The sequence below is a fragment of the Trichoderma harzianum genome, assembly GCF_003025095.1.
Source record: "Trichoderma harzianum CBS 226.95 unplaced genomic scaffold M431scaffold_7, whole genome shotgun sequence".
In the NCBI taxonomy this organism is placed as follows: Eukaryota; Fungi; Ascomycota; class Sordariomycetes; order Hypocreales; family Hypocreaceae; genus Trichoderma; species Trichoderma harzianum.
The window spans coordinates 1,250,621-1,275,060 of NW_020209255.1; the positions used below are offsets into that span (position 1 = coordinate 1,250,621).

At 48.8% G+C, this 24,440-nt stretch overlaps 8 protein-coding genes across 8 annotated transcripts; 4 read left to right on the plus strand and 4 right to left on the minus strand.

The window, feature by feature from the left end:
• Nucleotides 1-444: 444 nt before the first annotated feature.
• On the plus strand, nt 445-1,795 carry M431DRAFT_520901 (hypothetical protein; the record flags this gene model as incomplete). The annotated part of the gene is given in 2 exon segments (XM_024920450.1): nt 445-924; nt 944-1,795. 2 exon segments carry the CDS (start codon nt 445-447, stop codon nt 1,793-1,795), a joined length of 1,332 nt encoding a protein of 443 aa, XP_024773664.1.
• Nucleotides 1,796-1,907: 112 nt separating this feature from the next.
• On the minus strand, nt 1,908-3,628 carry M431DRAFT_495942 (hypothetical protein; the record flags this gene model as incomplete). Its single annotated transcript, XM_024917437.1, has 5 exons — nt 1,908-2,224; nt 2,275-2,524; nt 2,593-2,689; nt 2,743-3,480; nt 3,543-3,628. 5 exons carry the CDS (start codon nt 3,626-3,628, stop codon nt 1,908-1,910), a joined length of 1,488 nt encoding a protein of 495 aa, XP_024773665.1.
• Nucleotides 3,629-4,290: 662 nt separating this feature from the next.
• Nucleotides 4,291-5,048, minus strand: M431DRAFT_6246 (hypothetical protein; the record flags this gene model as incomplete). The annotated part of the gene is made up of 4 exons (XM_024921614.1): nt 4,291-4,438; nt 4,496-4,607; nt 4,675-4,934; nt 5,008-5,048. 4 exons carry the CDS (start codon nt 5,046-5,048, stop codon nt 4,291-4,293), a joined length of 561 nt encoding a protein of 186 aa, XP_024773666.1.
• A 1,902-nt stretch (nt 5,049-6,950) lies between these two features.
• On the plus strand, nt 6,951-8,029 carry M431DRAFT_87977 (hypothetical protein; the record flags this gene model as incomplete). The annotated part of the gene is made up of 3 exons (XM_024923855.1): nt 6,951-6,992; nt 7,061-7,850; nt 7,929-8,029. 3 exons carry the CDS (start codon nt 6,951-6,953, stop codon nt 8,027-8,029), a joined length of 933 nt encoding a protein of 310 aa, XP_024773667.1.
• Nucleotides 8,030-11,927: 3,898 nt separating this feature from the next.
• Nucleotides 11,928-13,813, plus strand: M431DRAFT_86990 (hypothetical protein; the record flags this gene model as incomplete). Its single annotated transcript, XM_024923748.1, has 3 exons — nt 11,928-12,155; nt 12,223-12,606; nt 12,671-13,813. The coding sequence occupies 3 exons, from the start codon at nt 11,928-11,930 to the stop codon at nt 13,811-13,813; spliced, it is 1,755 nt and encodes a 584-aa protein (XP_024773668.1).
• A 1,000-nt stretch (nt 13,814-14,813) lies between these two features.
• On the minus strand, nt 14,814-16,821 carry M431DRAFT_117614 (hypothetical protein; the record flags this gene model as incomplete). Its single annotated transcript, XM_024912004.1, has 4 exons — nt 16,098-16,821; nt 15,833-16,031; nt 15,582-15,770; nt 14,814-15,521 (listed from the first exon to the last, which is right to left on the minus strand). Exons 1-4 carry the CDS (start codon nt 16,394-16,396, stop codon nt 14,817-14,819), a joined length of 1,392 nt encoding a protein of 463 aa, XP_024773669.1. The 5' UTR covers nt 16,397-16,821.
• A 3,166-nt stretch (nt 16,822-19,987) lies between these two features.
• On the minus strand, nt 19,988-21,769 carry M431DRAFT_86966 (hypothetical protein; the record flags this gene model as incomplete). The annotated part of the gene is made up of 4 exons (XM_024923743.1): nt 19,988-21,119; nt 21,194-21,399; nt 21,509-21,553; nt 21,641-21,769. The coding sequence occupies 4 exons, from the start codon at nt 21,767-21,769 to the stop codon at nt 19,988-19,990; spliced, it is 1,512 nt and encodes a 503-aa protein (XP_024773670.1).
• Nucleotides 21,770-22,965: 1,196 nt separating this feature from the next.
• On the plus strand, nt 22,966-23,973 carry M431DRAFT_555405 (hypothetical protein). The gene is made up of 2 exons (XM_024921420.1): nt 22,966-23,339; nt 23,533-23,973. Exons 1-2 carry the CDS (start codon nt 23,200-23,202, stop codon nt 23,924-23,926), a joined length of 534 nt encoding a protein of 177 aa, XP_024773671.1. The 5' UTR covers nt 22,966-23,199; the 3' UTR covers nt 23,927-23,973.
• Nucleotides 23,974-24,440: the final 467 nt, after the last annotated feature.

Sequence of the window (24,440 nt, forward strand, 5' to 3'; positions counted from 1 at the left end):
AGCCCAGTCCATGAGGTTTGCCTCGCGCACAGCCGCTGAACCTGGCGGTTAAAGACATGCAAATGGATGAAAGTATAATAATAGAAACTCGAAGCATGAAGAGAAGCCACTGAGTTGAGTTTTTGTCAGTAGTAAAACATATTTATGAGTCACCGGCCTTGAATATTGTAGGGATATTAGGCACCGATCACTTTTTACATTCCAATGTCTGTGTTGGTTGAGAAGAACGGAAGTCCCGCCACAAATACTGTTCATATAGTCGCACGTCTTCCAGAACACCTGTGAAGGGCCATATATGCGAGGCTCTTATCTCACACTTAACAACATACACATACTTTCTCCTTCCAATTTCTCTCAAAACTTAAACCGGCGACATAAGGATGTCCCTCTTGGCTTTTGTTTACGGAGCCTTTATTTCACTTTCTACTTACCACCATCTCCAAAATGTCTGAGAGCCTCCTTACTGAAGACGAGGGTGTGAAAACCCTCCTAGCCTATATCTACTCCGGTTCTGCAATCGGACCTGTGGGAGATAAAGGGGTCGGTTACTCCCTTCTGAAGTCATCACCAGCCTCTTTCTCTTGGTCGGCAGCAATCGAGGACTTTGATGGGTCCGATACTCCTGTTGATCGTTATTTGATCAAGATTGATAGACGAACCAAAAAAATAAGCACTCCAGAGCCCATAGTACTTTCCGAAAACGAACTTGCAGATGTAATACTCCCTGCAACAGGCCAACGTCTTTCTTCTTGGACTAGATTCACAGACGGTTCGATGAGCACCTCTTACAAGGTCACTGTCAAAGAAGATCCCGACGTGGCATACGTGGTTCAGATACGCCATTATGGTTCTGTTGCATCTATGGACTCGTTCATGACTTTGATTTCGAGAACCATCAGTCCCAACGTCTTACCTGTACCACCAGTATATCCGATACCAGGAGAATTTGGTTCATCAAAGTGCCACTGGTATGGGTAGACAGATAACTCGGTATATACCAGGGCAGGTGGTTTTACAGATTTACGCCGGGTTGTCGCATAAAGAAAGACTCATTTTTGTACGAAAACTGGCACTCGCTTTCTCGGCTTGTTGGGAAATCCAACTACCAGAACCCCGATTGATTGGCGAGCTAATCGCATCTAATATCGACGGCCAAATCACTTTGCGAGTCGGACCCGATCGACACCATGGACTTGGCGGTCCATTCCATTCGGTGTGTGACTATCTCCGCGCGTATATCAAATGCTGCCTTGTCCTTCTTGAAAAGCAAGAAGGCATTGAAGAGTACAAAGAGAAATACCTTCAGCGCATAAGAAGTTTCGTCGATACCCGTTTGCATGAGATACCAGCAGTCGTCGAGACAGTCCCCATTGTCGCTATGCATGCAGATATGGGTCCTCACAACATCATTGTGTCGAACCAGACACCCACGGAGATCCAAGCGATTATTGATTGGGAATTTTTAGAGAGCGCCCCATATGCTTCACTCTGTCGGGAAATGGAGATGTTTTTCCGCAAGATTGCTCCCAATGGATTTGGTCCAGAGTATGAACGTGCCGATGAATTACGAGAGGCCTTTTGGAGCAGTATACCCAACTGGAAGCGGTGGAACGAGAGCGAGGCTACGCAAACATTCTTGGAGTGGTTTAGATTTGGCCTGTTCATGAAACCGGAATACAGACCAAAAGAGTTGAGTGATGAGGAGAGGGACAAATTTTGGGCGGAGAACATTCGAGTTGTTGAAGGCATGTTCGACAAGTATTCGCCAGAATTGAATGAGGCAAGCGACGCCTAATGTACCATACTTAGTCTATGCTATACAGCAGTGGTGGCGAGTCTTCGTTTAACTTGAGTAAATATTTACCTTTAAACTGTTAGTATTCGCTTTGCCTGCGTATTCGTGACTGTTACTTACTTGCTAGCATCCATCTTTTACCAAAGTTCCTCAAGACTTGCTTTAGAAACTCAACATTGTCTTCGTATTTGGCATTTGGATCGCGCTGGAGTAATTGCAGCTGGATGACAGCAGACTGATAGAGCGCGTAAGGCACAAACGGAGATAGGCAGCTGTAGTTGATGGCCTCCTCATCCTCAAATAGCTTACGACAATAACGGGTGGTTTCGAGGGCTGTATGTTCCGCTAGAGTAGCAGGACAGTTTTGAATCCGCACACCATATCTTTCCTGATCAGCTGAACAGCCATAAAGAGTAAATATAGCGCTGCCTACAGTTAACTTATAAGTCCCATATGTAGAAGACTGCTACAATACCTGCTGCAAATAGCAAAGGAGATGCAATATTTTCCAAAGTCTTCTGTGTCATTCTGGAGCAATGGGATAAACGTAGACATGGTCGCCTCGAGCTGCGCGGCTTCTTTGGCCTGGAAAGCTTCATCTGAGACGGGCTCGTATACGTTTCTCAGCACACGTCCAACCACGTGAGAAATTTGGCACTCGCGAGCAAATGAGCCGATGCTAACATCAGCTGGGGTGTTTAGGTTGTGTGTAACCAAGCTCGGAGCAATCTTTTTGGTCATAAGTATTTAGAGGGTTATTCGTAGCTTGAGGTGTAAACAAGGGATATAAAGCTCACATTTTTAGCCCATAAATCTTCTTCAATGGGGAGAGGATCGGTTTCTTGGGCGAATGGCGTGGTAAAGATGCTTTCTCCCATGGAGAGATTCAAGTAGCTAAAATTTTACTTGTTAGATATTATCAAACCCATGGACTCAGTCAACTGTACCGGTCTAGATTATGCAGCGCCCATAGTGTTCGCTTCTTTTCTTCCACTACAATCTCTCTTTCTTCATCATATGTCGAAAGGATAGAATGTCGGTGGAAGCCGGCAAAGCGCGCCATCTTAGCGCAACCTCCTATAGATGCGGCTGCAGCCGGATAGATGCCGTGACCAATTTCATAGAAAGCTATGAGGATACGACACTGTATCACTTCAACGGATTGAAAAGAGGTGGCCTCCAGCAGACTGATGATGCCCTTTACCGTCACGTAAAGCGACGACTGCATACTGCTATCATGCGACAGCGGCAGTTGCAGTACGAGATGCACACATAGACAGAGGGCAGCAAAGTCGGCACCGCAGCTAGGAGACTCAATCTTGGGTAGCCTTGCGTAGAATCTTTGTGCCGATACAATCGATATTCGTCTAGCAATGGTGGCAAAGTATGAGTCTGCTATCCGGTGCATCTCGCTGCGGGACTTGACAATCTTGAGGAGTTGCTTCTGAACAATAACATCGACTGTAGGTCGCCTAAGAGAGTCATGAAGAAAGGGCTCGACGCCAGATGTGACATCAGTAAAGCTGGGACTGTTCCAGACATCTGTCGCGGACCGTGATGATTGTGGCGAATACGACCTCGACGAATTGGCATCTGTCTTTGTTAGAGCGTCCCGTACTTTGAGGCCGGCTTCAGTCTCTACTGGCCGCAAGGTATCTTTATCATACACACATGGCCGACTGAGTCTGGAATTTTACGTTGTCAAGGCGAGCTCTTGTTATTCCTGTTAGTGAAGAAGCAAACTTACCGTGTGCATGTAGAGCAGCTCGGCCAACCACGGTCACAACGCCGTTTGCCCCGTCCGCATGGACCGCAAGAGTTGACGGCCTGCATGTCTTCTCAACTTGAATACCATGAGAAGAGACACACGTGGCAAGATAATACGAGCAGAAAAGGTGTAAGATATAGATAACCTTTAATATAATATGTAATTAGTCATTCGTGGGCGCTCTCTTTTAAGTTCATGCGTTAGCCCTCTTTAACATGCCGGGCGGGGGCAACGGATCTCCGGTTTTAAGTAAGCTCGCCGCTCCGAATTGAATCTCCAAATCTACGCAAGCGGAGGTCAGAAAACCGAGACCGCAAAGTAAATAAGTACATACATTCAGTAATATAAGCACCTCATCAACTTATTGAGTAGTACTTTTATAGGAGAACGCCTACTACCTAATTCAGCTAGCATACGGATTTTATTATATAAATATAGCAGCAGTTACTAGAGAAATACTATAGTAGCAGTTACTAAAGAAATATAGACATAATAGTAGTTACTAGGGAAATATAGATATAGTAGCAGTTATTAGGGAAATGTAGATATAGCAGCTACTCCCCTTGCAGGCGTATGATTCAACTCGTAGGTGTTCGAATTCTTCCTGGCCTCGGGTTTTCCGTCATCCGCTTGCTACGGAATGGAACACTCGGGAAGTCGCAGAAAATGATTATCTATCTATTCTATTACCAATTCTATAAATGCTATGTCATAACTTAGATCCGAGTCAGTGCTTTTCAGCAGTCTTGGTTTCGGTAACCTTCTCAATAGCGCCAGTAAAAATGTCCAGCTTCAGTCCTACAATCGAGGTTCCCGGGAGGATGAAGGGCGAGGAGCTTAGAAGATCCACGTCTTCTTTCAGGCTATCCTCGATTCTGTAATTGAGTTGTCAGTCGCATCTTCATTTTCAGAGTGAGATTCTTTAAGCTTACGGTCCCGCGATTTCGCCATATTTGGAAGCATTAATGGTGTCTTTCTCCTGAGGTGCGATCTCGATCAGGGCCTCCTTGATTCTTGAGTCATGGTAATGCGTCATTCCGCAGTCTATGTCATATGTTAACTGCAATGTTTCACACCGCATCTCTCCGATCGTGTGCATCTATTCGCTCACCTGTGTGGTGCATAACAACTAAAGTCTTTGCGTTGCCAATGGTTTGGAGAATAGAGATTGATCTGACAGCGTCCATGGCACGGCCTCCAGCATTGCGGACCATAGTGACACCTTTGACCGTTGCATCGATGCCAAATACCGAGTAGGGGTTCAAACGCGGGTCAGAACAGCTGAGGATAATTGTTCCTGCACCGCTTTGGCGAGTTGCCTGGACCATTGGGACCAGACAAGGCGGCGCCTTGTAAGTTTCGACAAGTTTGCTTTAGATTGATGAGTGACGAATCTTTACGACATATTGAAGTACCCATTGTACTTAATAGATGGAATACATACGCATTGCGGTTGAGAAGCTCGTCGAGGATCTTGGAAGCCATGGTACTGTAGTTTGCTGATCTTTGTTGGAAAGAAATAAGGTTGCTTGTTTTTAAGCGGTACATGTATCTGTGAGTGACTGAATTGAATTGTTGATGTGAACGAGATTGAAACAAGACAAGTCAACAGCTCTTTAAATACAAACTGCGGCCGAGGCGTGGCGCGAATAGCGTCGCGTAGGATTTCATGATTACTGAACCCGTGCACTCGAATTCCCAAGCTTAATAATTGCGGAGAATTATCAACAGCTTGAAACCTTTGATGGTTTTTGGGTTTGTGACATCACTGCCTCGAAGCGAGACTGATCCGTTGCGTCTATTTACGAATAAGGACTTGAAATGTTCTCTTTCCTGAAAGTGGTGGATGTATGTGCGGACTAGCTTGAAGGCGGAACGGACCAAATCGGACTAGAAGCCACCAAGAGTGAGGCCGCAGGATGCCGCAGGATGACCTAAGGATAACCTTTGCATGTTGGCGTACTTCATTCATGACTGCTCCGGATAGAAGAGGAGGGCGATCGCCCGGGTTGATAGGAGTTGGCACAGATCTAGACGCCTCTGGCTGCGTCTCGTTTGTACACGTAGGAAGAGTTGCTACAGAGATCCTGGATACATCGCTTACACATCCGTATCTATGCTACGTCTACGGAGTACATAACAGCAGAAGTTTTACATCACTAATCACATTATCAAGCAGCATTGGATTTGATGCGGAAAAGATGGCAATAAGTCAACAAACAATAAAGCAGTCGTGAGTGTTCCAAACGTTGTCCTATCACTCAAGCATCAACGGGGTGGTGGACGCTCCTAAAGCTACCGGTACTTGAGTGGTATTTACATGTACACGTACTCAAGAGCCTCTACATTAGCGGGCTGTGATCTGACAATCAAAAATAGCATGTGGCAAGTTCGAAATCCAACCAACTGGTTTAAAGTTGAGTCGAGCTACATGTAATAAACAAAAGTTCCTAGAGAGAGAGGAAATGCCTCATGGTTCAGATCAGCATAAACGTTGCAACATCAAACAAGATGCAAGTTAATAAGGTTATCTGAGTAATTTGGACATCAAGTGCCGAATACATGTATTCGGATTGTTACGTCAGAAACCCGACAGCCCGACTAACGGCTTCGCTAGTGACTCAGCTGCATATCTGGTTAGTGATCAAGTCTTTGTCAGATTCAATGCTGGCATATACAGCTCATTTACAAGAGTTTACATTTTCCAAGCTCTTTTACACTCTCTGCACTATTTCAGAAGCGAGTTGTCTATTGCGATTGGCACGGTTAACCCGCAGAAGCATCAACACGCAGAGCCCATTTGCGGCGGGGGGAATGGCAGAGCCGGGATGGCTTCATGCTTCTTGACAGCTTCCCCGCACGCTAAAAGGATCGTATTCAGGCTCATACAAGTTATTTGTCCAAATGTTACTTTGATTGACAATTTCAATTGTTGTATCCAATCTTACTCTTCTGTTATATTTACAAGATGCTTCATGATCATCAAGAGTGACCGCCGTCTCAAGATGCCGTTGCACTTGATTGGTTAGCTGCTATCTCTGAAGCCGGCGAATGAGGTCCGCCTGGCTAAAAGCGCCATCCTGGGGAAGCGGGTCGATTACATACTATGGAGTGCCCGTATCTCACTAATGATGCGATCAGATAGCTAGAGCGATATCGCCATCGATATGTCGGTCTATCCGGACCTCGAGCTGCTGATAACACACAACTGTCATGGTGTTAGCATCGTATTTTGCCTACGACGAAATCTACGCTGACTCGAGATTATCGGCACATCTTGATCTTCCATCACCAAAGAGGCATCTGTTAGAAGCCGTGATACCTGTTTTGGCTTGGTTCTATTACATCAACTAGCCAAGTGCTCTTATCATCGACGCAGCAGCCAACATGGCGACCACGGATTCCCCCATCAAGAATCTCCCCAATGAAGTAAATAAATAACGAATTGTCCCGCATGATTGTTTCTGTAATAGCTGACAGTTGTATCAATTTTACAGCTTCTCTCCAACGTGCTAGCTGAGCTGAGTACAAAGGAGCTCCTCCCAGTCGTCTCCGTCAGTCACCGCTTCTGCTCTCTAGCAACACGTATCCTACATCGCCGCCTCGCCACTACAGCCTCACTGCCAGGCAACGAAGTAATTCTCGAATGCTACCATCCAAGCGCCAAGATATCCACGCCATACCTGGCCTGTCGATATCTCGGCACGGCGTCTTGCGACGGACCCTCGAACAATGAGCAGAACCCGAGCTTCGTACATCTGCGCAAGATGTATTCATGCTTCCGACCAGTCATAATGGAAGAGAACAGACGCAGAAGGTTCCGTTATGGGTGGTCTGTACAAACCTTGGCTGGAAGCACTCAGCTCCAGATTGCCGCCGAGGACATCCTTGATGAGACTGCGCATCAGGAAGTGTACCTTGATGAAGGGGAGCGCTTCTCCCAGCTCTGTACCGTGACGAATGTCGTTACGCATGGTTCCAGACCGGGCCTTTTCACACGACATGTCAATATCAGCGAGGGTGTCATTCGTGTTTTCCGGCACTGGCTGTCCGGCATGATGTCCAGGCAATCAACTCTTCAGTCTGGAGCTTCCTCATCATCTTCTTCTTCTACGGACGGAGCCACAATCGCTAGCTCAGGTAGGTTTTCATCAGGCGATAGCCGCATCTTGTGGGTAGATCGCACAAAGGACATTGGCCTGCGTTTCAAGGTAACGCCCGGGCCAGAGACACGGGGGACAATATTTGAAGACGAGCCGCCCGTATTTTACAATCTAATTTACGAAGGTCGGTGTTGCCTTGTCAACCTCTTCTGTTTCTCGGCTACGGCTGCAATGCACTCTGCTAACTTGTGGAGCGAAATAGAACTGATTATACGCACCAGCACTCTTCTTTTGGCCGTTGAAGAAGCAGCTGTAAAATACGTGGCGCACTCAGGAAAAGACATCATTATCGCGTCCATCTAAGCGTGTCTTCTGAAACTCTGAGTTTCCTTGAGGGTATGAGTGGCTGTACTCGTACGATGCAGTGTCATTATCGTGCTCGTTGGGGATTGTTTGGACACGTGTGGCTGGATCAAATCCTGTTCACGATGGCCATCGCGTACTTGTTTACCAAAAGGCTGTTGACGAGACAAAACAACACGATCAGAGAGAAAAAAAAAAGGGTGCATAGTGACCAAAGTAAACAAACCTCGAACAGTAGTACGGAGTAGTATCAGGGTGTTTCTTATTAAACGTCTCAGATGCGTACAGCTGAATGTCTAAGGGAGATTCGCAGTCTCAGATACCAGACATTTTCGCGCTACTCTAGCCGTTATACAATCATTACAATGATGAGGTGCATTTGCAATGCCGCCTTGATCACCTTAAACAAACATCCGTCTTTGAGATGTTACTAGAGCCGACATCAGATTACTATCCACCAAATCCCACATGAGTTTATGGATTCAATGGCAGACTGCTTTTACAGTTATCCACAGGATGCGACCAAGGTAAGCAGGGAGCACCACAAACCCTAGATTGCTGAAGAATACGCCTCTAAGATAAGACAATAACAAAAGAAAAACTAGAAATAACATGCGATTATTTGACTAGCAGCAGGGCAAGCAGAAACCAGACATAGAGCGGGAAGGGGGATTACTGTCTCTGCTCTCTGCAAGGCACTATGCCCAGGGGTGAGACGAAATACGTATCTCGTACCCTGCAACGGTACCCAGCCAAGAAAGGAAAAAAAAGAAAGCCACAATATAGAGAGGAAAATATTGATGATCAGCAGGTAAATATTAGACGGAGAGCTGCATACGAGAAGGATCCTGGGAACGGGGATCCGTTCTGGCGGTGACAGAGCTGAGCCTCTACTAACAAATGAGAAGCATTGGGAGCGTAATAGAGTGGAGCAGATAATCAAGACCATCATTGACTGGCTACAAAATATATTGATGAGAAATTTTCTTTCTTTCTTCTCTTTTTTGGAATTGCTCCGCTGTAGGGTGACACGGCATGTTGACCGAGATGTGATATTGGACATGGCCTGGTGATAGTGTAAGCCGAGGTGCATTAGCACGGAACAAGGAGGCGCAGGCAAAGGACATGTATTCTTTGGCTCTTTTTGCTGCTATCTTTTACTATTCCGTGTCTCAAAATTACATGTACGTAGGCTCGTATTTTCTCACGCTGCAGGTTAGAGGCGTTGGGCTCTGGCTGTTGGGAGTATTTCTCTACGCTGTGATTAGAGTGCTCCATGCAAGCTTGTATATGTATTTGCGACATCATAGGCTGCACAATCTCTTCGTGCGACAGTGATAGGCGCCGGAGAATTCCAAATTCTCCATTGTGTAGTGCATACCTGAATGGTGCGCCGTGATATCACATCGTAACAAGCAAGTGCATGCATCATCGTCACCGCTTGACAGGGCTGAAAGCTACTATCAAGATAAAGACGGTAGGGTAGCCTCACTAAGAGCATCACGGGTTATATCCGAAGCGATTCATGAGACAACGCATCCTGCAGGTACCAAGTGCAATGTTGGATAAGGATGCATATAGCCTATGCGATTAGTAGTATCATCTGCCGACAAAAGAGCAGGGACTATATCATGCTTGAAACTTAAGAAGGTTTTCGCTATCAGATCAACCTAGACCCTGCCTCGTGGCAAAACTTACCGACTTGCAGCAATAAGGTCAAAGCCTGATTGGTGTGTGAACAGGGTCTGCCAGCTAGACCAGGGCCATATGCAAGCCACAACACGAGAGCAAACGCAACTATATAATCGGTGAGAGGGAAAAAGAAAGCACCGGCCAGGTAGCATCCGGGTTTTCGGCAGTGCTGCTAAGTTCATGTCCTCGAACGTGCTTGTATGCACCATGACGATAGTAAGAGGAAGAGATGCAGGGGAAGAACACGAGGTGCGGCTCCGAAGGCACCCGCCGTTGAGGCAGGGCTTACACGGTTGGCTTGCTTGTTTGTGTAAAAAATTGATAATGGTATAAAATAGATTAGTATTGCATGTTACGGCTTACTCTATCTTGTGATGGATGTTGAGTGGCTGCTTCTTTCAGCTCTCTTGATGCTTTTGCAGTTGCAGCTGAAGGATCGGAAGCCAAAGACGCAGCTGTCCCGTCCATCAATTCTCTACCTGCATTTACCCGCAAGTGCGCTAGTATCTAACATGTACTTGTAAGCACTCTGCAAGGTACGACGAGATATGGCCCTGTCGTAACACGATCCGGTGACTCGGCCGTACAACAGCAACAGCATATATTCTCTACAACTACACCACCAATCACCGCTACTGTACTCCCATCAATCATCCATTCAACCAACCCCTCAGGCTCTAAACGCAACATCTGTTCCCCCTACAACGACAAGAAGCCCCCTAAAGGATCCTCCCGGAAGACTTCTGCCGGCACTCGAGACTCCACTGTTCAGCCCGCGTCCGAGCCCCCAGCCAGAGCAGGTAGCTAGTACGCATCGGCAGTAGTGTCAGGCACTAGCAGTCTTGGTAGCGGTACCTGGATTGCCCTAGCCAGGGGGACACGAAGTGGACTCGACAGGGGCCCGAACCCAAAGCTTGAGCTCCATTCTGGCCATCTTTCAGCCTCTCTCACATCCCTTCAGCAGGTGGCCGAATCTCTCTATCCCTCCGTCTGTGGAAATTCTGTACCTACGAAAGTGAGTGTGTTGGCCATGTATTCTGACGACTAACTAACTAACTGTCCCTTTCGTTACAGTCTGATGGAGACGAGAAAAACAGGCTTGTCTTGTCCTCATCTCGCCATCCCGGCACTGAGACACGAGGGGAAGACGGGCAGAAACACGGCATCTCTTGACTCAATCTTGTCCCGCCGTCCGTGATAGATTCTGCCGCTGCAGTCCAACTCCAGCCGTCATATTTCTGTCAGATCGGCGTCGCGATACTTGTACACGCACGACTTGGATCATCGCCATCGCAGCCAAAGCTCGCACAATGAGATCCGCGTTTGTCTGTGCCTTCACAATGGCTAAGCCGTAGGCCCACGGGCCTCTCCTGCAGCCAGCATGACCAGGGCCTTCCTTGGCCGGGCCCCGTTACTGTGCATATTCAGCTCTTATAGATGCCGCTATCAACGAGTCGATGACGGTGTTGGGTTTTCTTCTGGTTGTAAGATGGCTGTGTGGCTTCTGGCTTCTCATCTATGCTCTGCGTCCCAACATCTCAAGGGTCTAGCCCTCTCCCTTGTCTTGGCCTTCTTCCCCCCACCTTCAACCGCCTGTCTCGTCCGTCCTGTGTATCTCCTCTTGTCTTATACCGCCCTCTCAACTCCACGCCCACGCCTGTTTATGTGTGTAAGCCCAGATCCACAGACCATCAAACTCTACCCATGCAAGGCAGCCTCACCGGGTGGCTTGTACCATCCTCTCTCCCCTCTTGCTCTGCTCCCCCCTGCCTAAGCTTCCGACTGGCCAAACCCGCGTCATGCTGGGTTCTTGGCTCAAGTGTATTATCTAGTATAACTCCGGAGCCGTACTCTCGGAGCTGTCAAAAGGCCCACCGTCGCGTCAAGCCCCTTCGTCGTACACGGCACAAATAGATATGCGCTCGCTCTTTACCCAATGGGATCGATCCCACTTACGCTCACATCACATTCGTCATTGAATGACTGAGCTGGCCTCGCGTTCAATAACCCACGCTCACTTGCAAATAACGTAACCAACAAAAGCAAATATATCAACCTACAACCAAGTACAAAGCAACACTGCCAAGCAAGCAAAGGAAAATCGTTCGCCATGGATCCCACGAGTATCAGAATCGTGAGCAGCTCAACACGCCCACCATCCGTCCACTCGCTCAGGTCCGCCCTCAAAACGCTCGACTTGCCATCCATGCCTCCTACTGTGCCCTTACCGCCTCTCCCGACGTCTCCTTCATCATGCAAATCACGGACAGCAACGTTTACCATTGGATCTCCCAGGCCGACCACTGGATCAACTAAAAAGAACTCATTTACCTCACTAACATTCCGTCCACACAAGCCGATCAAATACGGAACCGGAAAGTTTTCTCACGTTGAATTGGTGCCACAACCAAGCGATGATCCACAAGATCCTCTGGTAAGTTGCTATACATTGCTTACCTGTACTAAGGGTCAAGAGGCTGAACGTGTGTGTTCGTTACTAGAATTGGCCTCAATGGAAGAAGGAATTGAACTTGGCATCCCTACTCTTCATGGCTAGCCTGATAGGCGCAATGAAGACAGCTCTTGTTGCTGTCAATGATGTTGTCGCTACTCGATACCAGGTTTCCTATACCTGGGTTGCCGCTTTGACGGCTGCGCCCTTGATGGTTTCGGCCATTGCCGGCTTTGTTAGCTCCATGGCAGCGAAGCTGGTAGGAAAGCGACCAGTCTATCTCGTCTCATCGGCCTTTGTCTTTGCCGGCTGCATCTGGAACATGACAGCAGATTCTAGCTACGGCTCGTGTATGGGCGCTCGGGTCATGCAAGGACTCGGTTGGGGTGCTTTTGACACTCTGCTGATGGAGACTATACAGGATACTTTTTATGTTAGTCACATCAAATCTTGCCCTTTATGCTGCAAAGACACATACTGACCCTATTGTGGGATAGGAACATGAAAGGAACCTCCGTGTGTCTCTGTATACGATCCTTACTGTCACAATGACTTGGGCATCGCCGCTCTTGGGCGGCGTCATCTCCTATCGCGTTGGATCTTTTGTTACCCAATATCGCATACTCAGCGCACTTTTCGCCGTTGCTATTCCCATGCTGGCTCTGATGGCGCCCGAGACTGCCTTTAACCGCTCTAAAGCTGCGATTGCAACGACTCCGGTACTCAGCTTCACATTTCCATGGGAACCTCAGCAGACCCATATCGAGCTTAGCAGAGACTCTGCCATCGACTACGTCAAAGAGATGAAGCCATGGTCATTCACAGGAGAAAATATTCTCTTAAACTCGATTCAGTCCCCACGAGCTCTTGCTGCTCCTACTACTTCACTCGTCTTCCTTGTCACGGCACTACCTCATTGTATGCTATGGGGCTTAGTTGCTTCCTTGTCTCTCTTACTCTCGCCATCACCGTTTAACCTTCATCCGAGCATCATCGGAACTCTCTTGACAGGTCCCTGGATACTCGCAATCGTAATTGTCGCTGGCATCTGCTATTACCGCTCAGCGAACCAGAGCTTCACACGATGCGTCAGCAGCCTCACCATTGCCGGCGGCGCGCTCCTGGCCCTTATCGGTCTCATTTCTTTCGGTTTAAATACAGGCAGTTTCATTTCATCGTCATCTTCATCATCCAACGAGACGCTCACAACCTTTCTCACCCCCGAAGCAGCGCATGAGCTTAATCTCCCCCTCTTATCTCTACAACTCGGGCTTCTCGCAGCCGGCGCTTCAACTCTAGAAGCTACCGCACGCCCTCTTCTCGCTCGATCAGCATCCTTCACCGCGTCAAGCATGGCCACAGCACAGCGAAGCGTAGGCGATATGCACTCATGGGTAATCATCCTACGAAACCTTTTAGCTGGCGCTTTCGTCCTCACCGTACCCCACGTCATACCCAAGGCCGGAGGTCTCAAGGCTCTCGTAATAGGCCTCGGAACGGTACAAGTCGCCATCACAATATTTGTCCTCTCGCTATGGCACTTTTACGAAAGGAGTGTGTGGAGGATGGATGGCAAAGTCATGGGGCTTGTCAATCTGAGAATGCCACACCCAGAGGAGAGCTTCTTTGATACCGACTGATGACGATTTAAGAAATACTTCTTCATCACTATATAGGTATCCAGCCCGCGTGCTGAACACACATGAATAAAAGGCAAACTATTATACAAAAACAAGTAAGAAAAAGAACATGTACAACAGACACTGGCAGCTTCTGCCTACCAAAACGGCGAACGAGACAGAAAACGCGCAACAGACAAATACAAACTTTGAACTTGTACGTTGTCTTCAAAAGAAAAGAAAAAGAAAAGACCAACAATTATTCATTTTCACCTATATAAATTAGTCACAGTACGCTTACACAGACACAAGCTACGACGTTTCTTTTGTTCTTGGGCCATTTTGTGTGGTCCTCCTTTCTTTTCTTTTGTTTATGGGTTATAACGATATCCGGAGATGTGATATGATATACGATATGGGATACTTGGCTGGGAACGGGGAATAGGTATGAAATGGGAATGGGGAATGAAGAAATGAATCACGGCCGACTTCACCGACGGAGTTATAAATGTCTTCATGATCTTCTTATTATATACTATAGACGGTTGTCGTCAAATACCAAATATTGGCTTAATCATTTTGAGGCTTCGTGAACCATACATATGTTATGTAAAGTAGTATCACTACATCAAGTATTGAAGAAGTTTGAACAGTATCATGATCATTTAGTTAATCGTCGGTCAATCCGCCGACAGGGCGTTCTAGCTACATAACAATGTCCTACGTAGATATATACGTGTAAACCTTTGCAGCCTCGTGGGACTGCCGTTCTGCACGAGACAGTCGCCGCCCTCAATTTCGAGTATATAACCCACATATCCACACCATAAACCTGTATCTCCGGATCAGATGGCAAGCATGGGATAAAAAGAAAATCAATAATAATTCGCAGTTGCTGGCTTATTATCGCTTAATCATGTTCGTACATTTCCGTAATATAATAGAAAAAGCAGTTGGGGCGAAAGGACAGAAAGGGCCAAGACTCTGTCAACTCCAGCGTCTTTCTGCATCCCTAAATCGCCTCTTATAAGGAGTGAGAGGTCTTGGCCCCTAAGTTGGCCACGCGTCTCAGCTCGACATCGCTTCCGATAGTCGCGGAATCTCCGTCATCTATAAAAGACTCGCATCGTCCCAGCGGAGCAGTCATTCGCTCGTTCATGGCAAGGTCGTCTGTATTGCGACGCTCAACCTTCGTGGCGCCGCCTTTGAGCTTCTCGCGCGCCCATGCCTTGATAGGGTTCCAGCTGGTGACGAAGAAGATGATTCCGTTCCACAATCCTTGCAGGGGCAGGACGGCCGCTGTTGCGAGGTGGAACGGGTAGGGCGATCCTCCATCAAGCCAGCCGTGGATACGATTCAGGCTGCTGGGGATCCAGGTGGCCAGCACACTTAGCGCGAACAAGAAGCTCGTCCTCAAATATGCTCTCTTGACAGGATCGCTGATGTGGAACTTGCCAGTGACGGCTCGGGTGGCAGCCACAGAACGATGTAGTAGGGAAGGCTTAGGAGGAGCCTCTTGAGGTGGAGAGGTTGTAACAGAGGAGTAGTACTGGTTTTCGCCAGAGGGCTGGATTTCGGTGGTTGAGTTGTCGAACGAAACCTGCCTGTTGTTTTGTTGGATAAAGGCAGGCTGAGGCTCGGGGGGTAAAGTGTTGGCGGGAGTATGCGTGACTTGAACTTCGGTGGTGACGGTGCCGTAGCACCCATTCTGTGCTGCGTCTGCTTGGCCCTGCAAGTCATAATCAACGTCAGCTTGAAATAATCATAGAGAAGTAGTTAAACAACGTACCGGCTCCACATCTTTGTCTTTTTCTCTGTTCTTTGATGTGGAAAAGCTTCGTAGCCGGTTTCGCATGCGAAAGACATGCCATCCAACCAAGAAGTAACAGAGGAGAGAGCCAACGATACATATCCAGATTAGCATATAGTACGTGTAGATTCGAATAAAGTCCCACTCCTTGTCGACCCAACACCAGATCTACACAATGACGATGATTAGTCAAAAAAGGGCATCAAACAACAAGAAGCGAGGATGCTCACCGTAGCTCCGCCGTAGACACGGCCACGCGGGCTTCTAAGGAGGAGGAGAGTCAAGGCAATGACGAAAGGCCCTCCATAGCAGATCAAGCAGTAAATCCACCAGCGCTTGCGAAACGAGTCGGGGTTTGTGTGGAAGTAAAAGACGAGAAAGACGTTGATGGCCATGGCTAAGGACCACCAAGGGTCAGACTGCATGAACCTGTCCAGAATGTCCACGGTTAGTCTTATCTTTGCTTGTTTCCCTCTCCAACAAGCGTTTACTCACATTTCAAACATGAAGCTCTGGGCCTGGCAAAGGGCACTCTTTTGGCCAGCATTCACGCCAGCAAAGGCGATGATGCTTGCAATACTGGCTCCAACATTTGATATGCTGGCAAAGACGATGAAGGTGTTTTGCACGTTGCGCACTCGTCGAACCAGCCAGTAGGCGAGGAAAATGAGCATAACAGAAACCAAGCTGAGGCAGCCGCCGATTCGCTCGACGATGACGAGCGTGTGGATTTGGTGGAGAGTCAACTGCTCGCCATCGACCGCAGTGGCATCTATGGTTAGATTGGCCGCCATGGTGGCTCGACGCGATATGCCAAGGAAGCTGTGAGAGGCGATGGCATGTGCGGGAGAAGTGGGTAGAAGATGAAGAGGAAGAGAAAGATGGCAGAGAAGAAGAGGAGGAGGAGGAGGAAGAAGATTTGTTGCACCACCAGATTCGAGATCGAGAGATGTCGCCGAGGAAGGGGAGATGAGGAGAAGAGAGAAATAAGAAGGCAGAGGAATAGAAGAGGGTGTCGGATGAAACAATGAATGGAGAAAAGAAGAGACGAAAACAGAAGTGAAGCCCCCCAAGGCAGGAGAAAAAACGGCCGTGCAAAAGAAGAATCAAAGGATGCTGCCAGCTGGTGGTGGCTGCCAGACCGAACAGCCAGGAGCTATGCGGTAGGACAGACACAAAGAAGAAAAAACGAGGCGAACGGACTCTCTGTTTTCGGAGGGGGGGGATTTCGTTACATGCTGCCCTTGAAATTAAATTAAAAAAGGATTTGAGCAATTAAGAATAAAAAGTACGAAAGTAGAGGAGTGGCCGACACCGAAGCCCTCGCCTCTTTGCAGGGCCAGAGGCTGGGCCCGAGACCGAGCCTGAGACCGAAAAGCTACAAGCAGGGATGAATCCGAGTATCAGAAAAACGAGTTGGAAGAGAGAATAACAGCAACAGCCCCAAAGCAACCGCACGAAAAAGAAAAAAAAAATGTTGCGTGTGTCACAGCAGCTGCATGCGGCCGCGGCGGTTGGAGAAGCTCGGCGGTTCTTCAGTCCGAGAGTTGCTGGTGTCAATCGATCGGATCGTGACGGCTTCTGCCCAAGGCGATGCGAGTCGACGGCGGCATCACAACTGTGATTCTGATTCCAAAAGGGTTTACCACAAGACCCGAGGTAAATGAAGGAAACAGAGAGAAATAAAACGACACACAGTGTCTTCCAGCCGTCCGGATACAAGACAGAAACTCAAATGGCAGACGATGGTTGTCAGCCGCAGGACTAGACGGTTAGTTTCAACACCAGATAGCCGGTCAGCGCTGGATTGGAGGGCGGGCGTGAGTGAGATGGGATCGCCTGCAGTCGCTGCCCCTCACCTCAATCGCCAGAAGCGGCTGCGTCATCGCACAGATGCAGGACAAAGAATGAGAGGCAACACAAACACACAATGGACCAACGCTTCTTGTCTGTTCCCATTTGCTGGCGATGGCGGTGATACAGTATGTACGTTGTTGTCCCTCTATTGCACTTACACACAAGACAGGACAGACGCAGGTACCACCACGACACTACAAATTACAACACATATTGATCGATTGATGCCCAAACCCATAGACCTCCTCGAGTAGAGAGAGAGTCAATAGTCCTGGTTCTAGGTAATTCTAGTCTCTACACCAGTTCTCTCAGGCGAGCCAAACGAAGTCGCCACTCACAAGGCGGGCGACTTGTCCCAATCCAGAAAACGGGCCCATTCTCGAGATGGACTCGTAGCAGCACGGACGGGCGTTTGTGCCCAGCCTTAGCGCCACGCCCATCTGCCTCAACCCGCCAACGTGCATCTTCGTTCATTCTTCTGGTTCTGCTTCTCCGAATTCCAGAGGGTGCCTGTGCCCGCTCTCGTCAGGGGTCAATTTCTGTTTTACTAGATTATATTGCCTATACGACATGCAGAGCCATTCGTCTTACATGCAATCATACTGCTGCTGCAGTGACTATCGTGTCTACTTTATGCAGACACCAGCCAACACTTATACCAATTGTTACCACCAAATGCAGCCAAAGACATACATACATACATACCGGAACAAAGAGCGTAACGAAGAACAATGACATTCATGCACCGAAAAGCACAACACAACACAGCCTCAATTGTAAACGCTTAATCATACAACTCAACGGAGAGAGCGAGAGACACGGGCCAAGCATCAAAGGCAGCGTGCATCCCGAGACAAGACACTTATTCTCATCAAAAAAACGGCTTCAGCGTCACACCTTGTCCTCCAGTCGCAAACCGCCAAGGGGTTGATCCAGATGGAGCAGTTTTTTCCTCTTTGATCCTTCAGCGACTCCATTTAGCAAATGCCCAAGAAAAAGCCAAGCCAAGCCATTGATACTTTGTCAGCGCCATCCCAAACTCCCGGATTCCAAACAATGCCACCACTTCTCAACTTTATTACATACCCCAAGGATCCAACCCAAAGATGCGGCAAGTGGAGAAATCCAACCGTTACAATAAAGCTGGATTAGAAAATCGAAACCCGCTCTTTTTAAGCCACGTCTGTCAGTGGCAGTGGGGTCGAATGGGGTCTCGAATCTATGGTGTTGGTCTTTTAGTTCCAAAGGCTAAGATTCCAGCCTCCAACGTTGTCTCCTCGTGGGCAGCCTCGTTTCTTCTCGGAGATGTTTTAAGAACCAACCAGCCAATTGCCGTAGATGTACTCGTATTCCACCCTACACATTTTGTAAATCGGAGAAGAAAGGTGGTGTACATGTTAGTCCCGTGGCTAGGAATGCGCAAAGCTACTAGGTACTTGCTGCATGATGCGGGTATCCTTGCTCATCTTTCTCGAACCAACGGCCTTTGTTCTCCGGCCACGAATCCGGCGTCGAATTTTTGAGCTAAACATAGCGCCTATCCGACCCGGCCAAAGTCGCCTTTGTTCGTCGAATTTGTTAGCTAAACATAGCGCCATACCACTCGGCCCAAGTCACGTGACCCCTCTCACTCCGCATCCATTTCTTGATCCAAACACACTTTGTTCAACCAAAAAGACAATATCCCAAAAAGTAACAATATAAAAGAGTAGAATAATTTAATTACAAGTCTTGATCCCTCTCCTATCTGTAGTGACCCAGGTGTCACAAGTTAGTCAACGCTTACCGACTTTACTTAATAAGATCCATGGGTGGTGATTCTACCTTAACACTCGCACAGCAATTTACTTCTCCTGCTGGTATAACCAACAATAAATCTTAAATAGATTAAACAACATGCATCCCCCCCATTCCATCCTCATCATCTACCTCAAATCCTACCCCTCTCAAAGCCTTTACTCACATCCAAGTACAGCATTTCTTGGCAACAAATCCTCCAGGCACCGACATTCCTTCCAAAAGCACGGATACCCCCAAAGCATCCACGATTGCTCTCGTGATCAAATCATCGCGTATGTTGGGAAGCCCTCGCATACAAAGTCAGTCACAGGGGTATTACATAGCCAGCGATATCAACATGCAAGATTCACTCTCGTAAAACGCTTGTCCCATTGCCGCCGCCAACCATGTAGAATGCTTTTTGACGCATGATGCCTCCCTCTTTCATCTGCACAAATATTATGTACACATCGTCGTCAAACAAGGACAAAAACAGGCTCTAGGGTTCTACTCCATACATTCATAATCCGACAAGATGTCCAAAAAATGTAGTGGTATCCAAAGACGTGATTTCCCAGGTCCCAAAATTCCCTAATCAACCAATGTTCATGTCAACTCTTCCACACCTCCTCAGCGAACTGGCTGTTCACTCGCGCGTTCCAAAAGACATAATCGTGAAAAAGGCCTCTCAAAAAAACGGAGACTGATAAAGCAAAAAAAAAAAAAAATGCACCTTTCCCCCCCAACACTTAGAGGACGTACATGAAATCAGGGCGCATGTCGCCCAGTGCCTCAATCTCCTTCTGCGTCTTGCCCTCGATCCAGTGGTTCCTCTCACCATTCAGTCGCCTCTTGTTCTCTCGGCTGAGCAGCGTAGCCATCAAGATGCTTCCGCAAAACACGCCGATGAACATGTACCCGACGATGGTGGCGTGGCCCTCCAGGTAGCGCGGAGCGTGGAAGTAGATGTTGCTACTCACAACACCATTAATGTTGCCCCATCCAATGACGAAGCCCAGCACGATACCGCGCTTGTAGACACCCTCGACGTTGTTGGCGACCCAGGCAATGGTGATGGGGATACATGGGTAGATGCCCAGCGCTCCCAGGAATGTGCCAGCGTACTGCACGCCAGGGTTGGTCGACGCCATCAGCATGATGAAGCCGGCGATGCCCACGAGTGAGATGCAAATGTTGAAAATGGCTCTCTTCTTGACCTTATCGGACCACAGACCTGCTGCAACAGTGGCAACGGCAGCTACGGCATAGGGTGGCACGCTGAGCAGCTGGTTCCTGATGACTGCAGTCTTGGTGGTGAAGCTCATGTTTTGGATGATGGAAGGCAAAAACAGACTGAAAGAGTACAGAGGCATAAGGGGGCCCATGTAGATGAGCATGCCAGCGTACGTCTTCCAGTCCTTGACGGCGGCCCAGAAGTACTCCATCTTGAAGGATTCGTGTTCAGCAGAGCTCTGCTTGTCCTGCTTAAGACGCCACAGCACACGCATACGATCTTCCGGAGACAAAAACTTGGCCTCATCGGGGAAGTCGTGCACGAAGAAGAAGGAGAGGACGCCGACGAGAATGGTCAATGCACCCTCGATGATGAAGATCCAGGCCCATCCAGCGATGCCTCGCTTGCCGTCCAGCTTCTCGATGGCAGCCGCAAGGAGACCTCCAAAGGAACCGGCCAACGCGGCGGCAGAGAAGAAGATGGCAGCGCGGACACCGAATTCGTTGCGCTTATACCAGCACGAGAGGTAGTAGTTGACACCGGGGAACAAGCCGGCCTCGGCGGCGCCGAGGAACCATCGCGCGGCCATGAGGCCAGACCAGTTCTTGACAAAGCCCATTCCAAGCATGCATGCGCCCCAAACGATGCTGTTTTTTTCGTTGTTAGATTGCTCAACAAATCCGAGGAACACGGTAATTGGCGGCTGTATTTGGTCACTTACATGATGACGGGAATAAAGATGGAGGGGCGGGATCTCTTGAGCAAGAAATTGGCCAGAGCCTCGAAAATGGCATAGGAGATGAAGAAGATTGTGAGAGACGCATTGTACTGAGACGTCGACATGGGAATGTCCTTGGTGAGGTTGGCCACCTTGGCGTTGCCGATGTTTGTGCGATCGAGGAAGCACATGAGATACAGAAGCGTGAGCTGGGGGAACCAATTGTTAGCAGCTTGGCCGTTGTATCAAGCGCCCGTGATTGCTAGCGACTCGGGATTTCCGGTTGCGTTTCAGGGCACAGCGGGAAAAAGAACGTACCCATGGGATGAGGACCAAGTCTAGCTTTCGTAGCAATCGCCGTTCCTGTGAAGCCATACCCGTCAGTAAATGTCATCCTCACAATGCCTTTCATGAAGCCCCAACAGCGAACAAGAGAAAAGAAAAACTCACATTTGCTGCCCTCGCCTCGTCAGACAAGCCCGCATCGGGGTCTATGATCTGGTCATGCTCGATGGCAATCTGCTCGACCTCGGAATTCGAGATGTTGTCTGCGACCGGCACCTTTTCCGTGTCGCTCATGATGGGCAGAATCTTTTTTTGAACAAAACAGAAAGCCTCCACAATAAGAATAAAAAGGAAATAAAAAAAGAAAAATAAACTATGATTTACAGAAAAAGACAAACAATGAGGAGCCGCAACCTCTCACAGGCCTTAAGCGAGAAAAAAGAAGAAGAAGACAGAAATTGGAGAGGGGTGGTGTGGCCTTGGACGAAAGGGAAAACACCTTTTGGGGTCCCTGTGCTGCTGATCCAAAAGTCTTAGACAAGACGGGCGGCAACCACCGGGTCTCTGGACTTGTTAAGCGATTTATACAAAATGGGAGACTGACAGGAACTGGAGCGCCCTTTCGGATACCGTAAACCGATCCCGGGGAAGAAGAGAGGGAGGGACAAGGAGAATTTCGGAGGATAGGGCGGGAGTTGATGTATGTTAGCAACGGCCCATATATACTCGTGGCATTAGCATGCGTGTAGAGTAGCATCAATGTAGGGTACGACTTGGGTGTACAGTACACGACGGGGGGATCCGCAATTTCAGGAGCCAAAGCCCGAATCAAGGGTCGGGAATGAATGTGGTATGCAGTATGTAAGCCAATTGAGGCAAGGCTGTATGATCAAAGAGGTGCGAGGAAAAGGCTGGGGGTGGGTGTGACGACGACGACCATGGTATCCAAAAACGAAGAGCTAGGCAGGGATCATGATGCGGGGAGAGAGGCCCAGAAGTTTAGCTCAAGGATGCACGAGTAAGGAAGAATGGCCAGGATGATAGGCCATGCGGAGAAGTTGGGTCCGGCATGGCCATGATAAGGGGAGCTTGGCGGGTCACGGAAGGCCGTCGCTATCATCTCTTTCTGGGGCAGCGGACCGACACGAGGTACGGATACAGAATACAGAGTAGAGAGAGTTCTTGGTGTTTTGGCTCCCACCCAACCGGCGCGGGTTCTTGAAGATATCTCGTGCATATTCCGCACATACCCGCTGTCGTATCAACTGTGTCTGCTGCCTAGCGGTAAGCAGCGGTCACCGTACAGTTACAACGTCTTTGCTGGGCGTTTCCCAATCCGAATGATATTGCAATTACACACTTCGGTTTGTCACCGATGGTCGGTCTGGGATCTTGGTGTTGGTGCCAACCAAGTGGACAAAGCTCGAGCCGCGGTAGGATAGCGGCGGTTAAAACGCCACCAGTTGTAGCGACACTCTGTGATCCGAGTAATGAGTCTTTCCCAATCCGTCTCCCTCTGCGTGCCTTATGCTGCTGACAAGTTCCATGACATGACGGGGCTGGTTCTTGGACCGAATCAACGAGGATTGGAGTACGGGCGCCCCCCTCACCACAGACAGGGCCCTCCGTCATAAGTGGCTGTTGATGCCGGCTGTTCTCCATCAGCTCCGCCTTGACCCCAAACTGATGTGCATCCTTGTTTTTGGACTAAGGCGTTAGTGACCATGGAGAAGTTTGTCTGTGGGGCTTATAACCGATGCCAGTTTGAACTCTCCACTCTCTTCCCCCAGACGATTACCGATGGCGACGGACGAGAGGAAGACGAGGGGATTTGCCTGCCTCGAGTCGGGTTGAGATTGTACCTGTACGTTACTCGTACACATGTGAAGGGATAGTGTTATTTGGTTGGCAGAGAGCTACCTCGTTCATCTCTTGTCACGTCTGGTGTGAGGCCCAAGCTCCAGGCCTTGTCGACTTGGAATGTTCATGGGCCGAAGCAGAGGCCGCGATGTAACCCGGGTGTTTTCACCGTGCTCGCACTATTGCTGATATTACAGCACACCGCACACAACATATCGCCTCCAGCAGCACGTTTTTCCTAGCGCCAGGCAGAGCAGCAGGCCACGAGAATCAGGCAGGGGCAGTTCGCCATTTGGCCCAATGCGCCATAGCTCAGAAGCCGTAGAATCTTCGTTCCATCAAGCCCTGGCCCCCAAGAGGCCTAGACCAGAGTCACTTGGATCGCTCTCGGCCCAATCAGCGCATCGAGAGTGTGAAGAAGCGTTTGTTGGGCTTGTTGCAAGGCTCTTTGGCACGATTCATGCTGCTGCTGTCTCCAGTCCATGTCCAGTCACTGCTCATCCTTTGCTTCTTTCAGCAGGCCGTTTCCGAAGCACCCGAATGGCGATCGGGAACGGGAATCTGGCTGATGTCACAGTTGCACCAAGATGAGCAAGAGCCGCGCAAGATGCATGTCCATGTCCATGTCCATGCTTGTCCTCAACTGTCTGCATGACATGAATCAAGAGACTTCGAAAAAACAAAGCGGGAGCTGAAGCTATTGATCCATTTACCCCACGCCGCCGCCGTCGCCACTAAGATAAGCGATGGCTTTAAGCGCAACGTGCTAATTTGCGCTTGCGAGTAAGTCAGTACGAGTAAAGAGAAAAGCCCAGATTCTGTGTAGACACTCGATATGCTTGTTCAAAGCTGGCGTCAAAGTTAATTGGCTATACGGGACCCGTGGTTTGTGTGCAACCCCCTTCCATGCCACGTTGTGGCCGCGCTCCCGCCTGTCTGTTGGATGGCTGCAGCCAAATCTCATGCTTCATGGGACGGAAGTCGGGAGCACAGGGACGAAATATGTCCGAGGGCCGCCTCGGGGCCTCTACATTGGAAGTGAGAGTGAGCAAGTTGTCACTGTATGATGATGTGGACGAGCGAGCACGAGCAGGACTGTGATCTG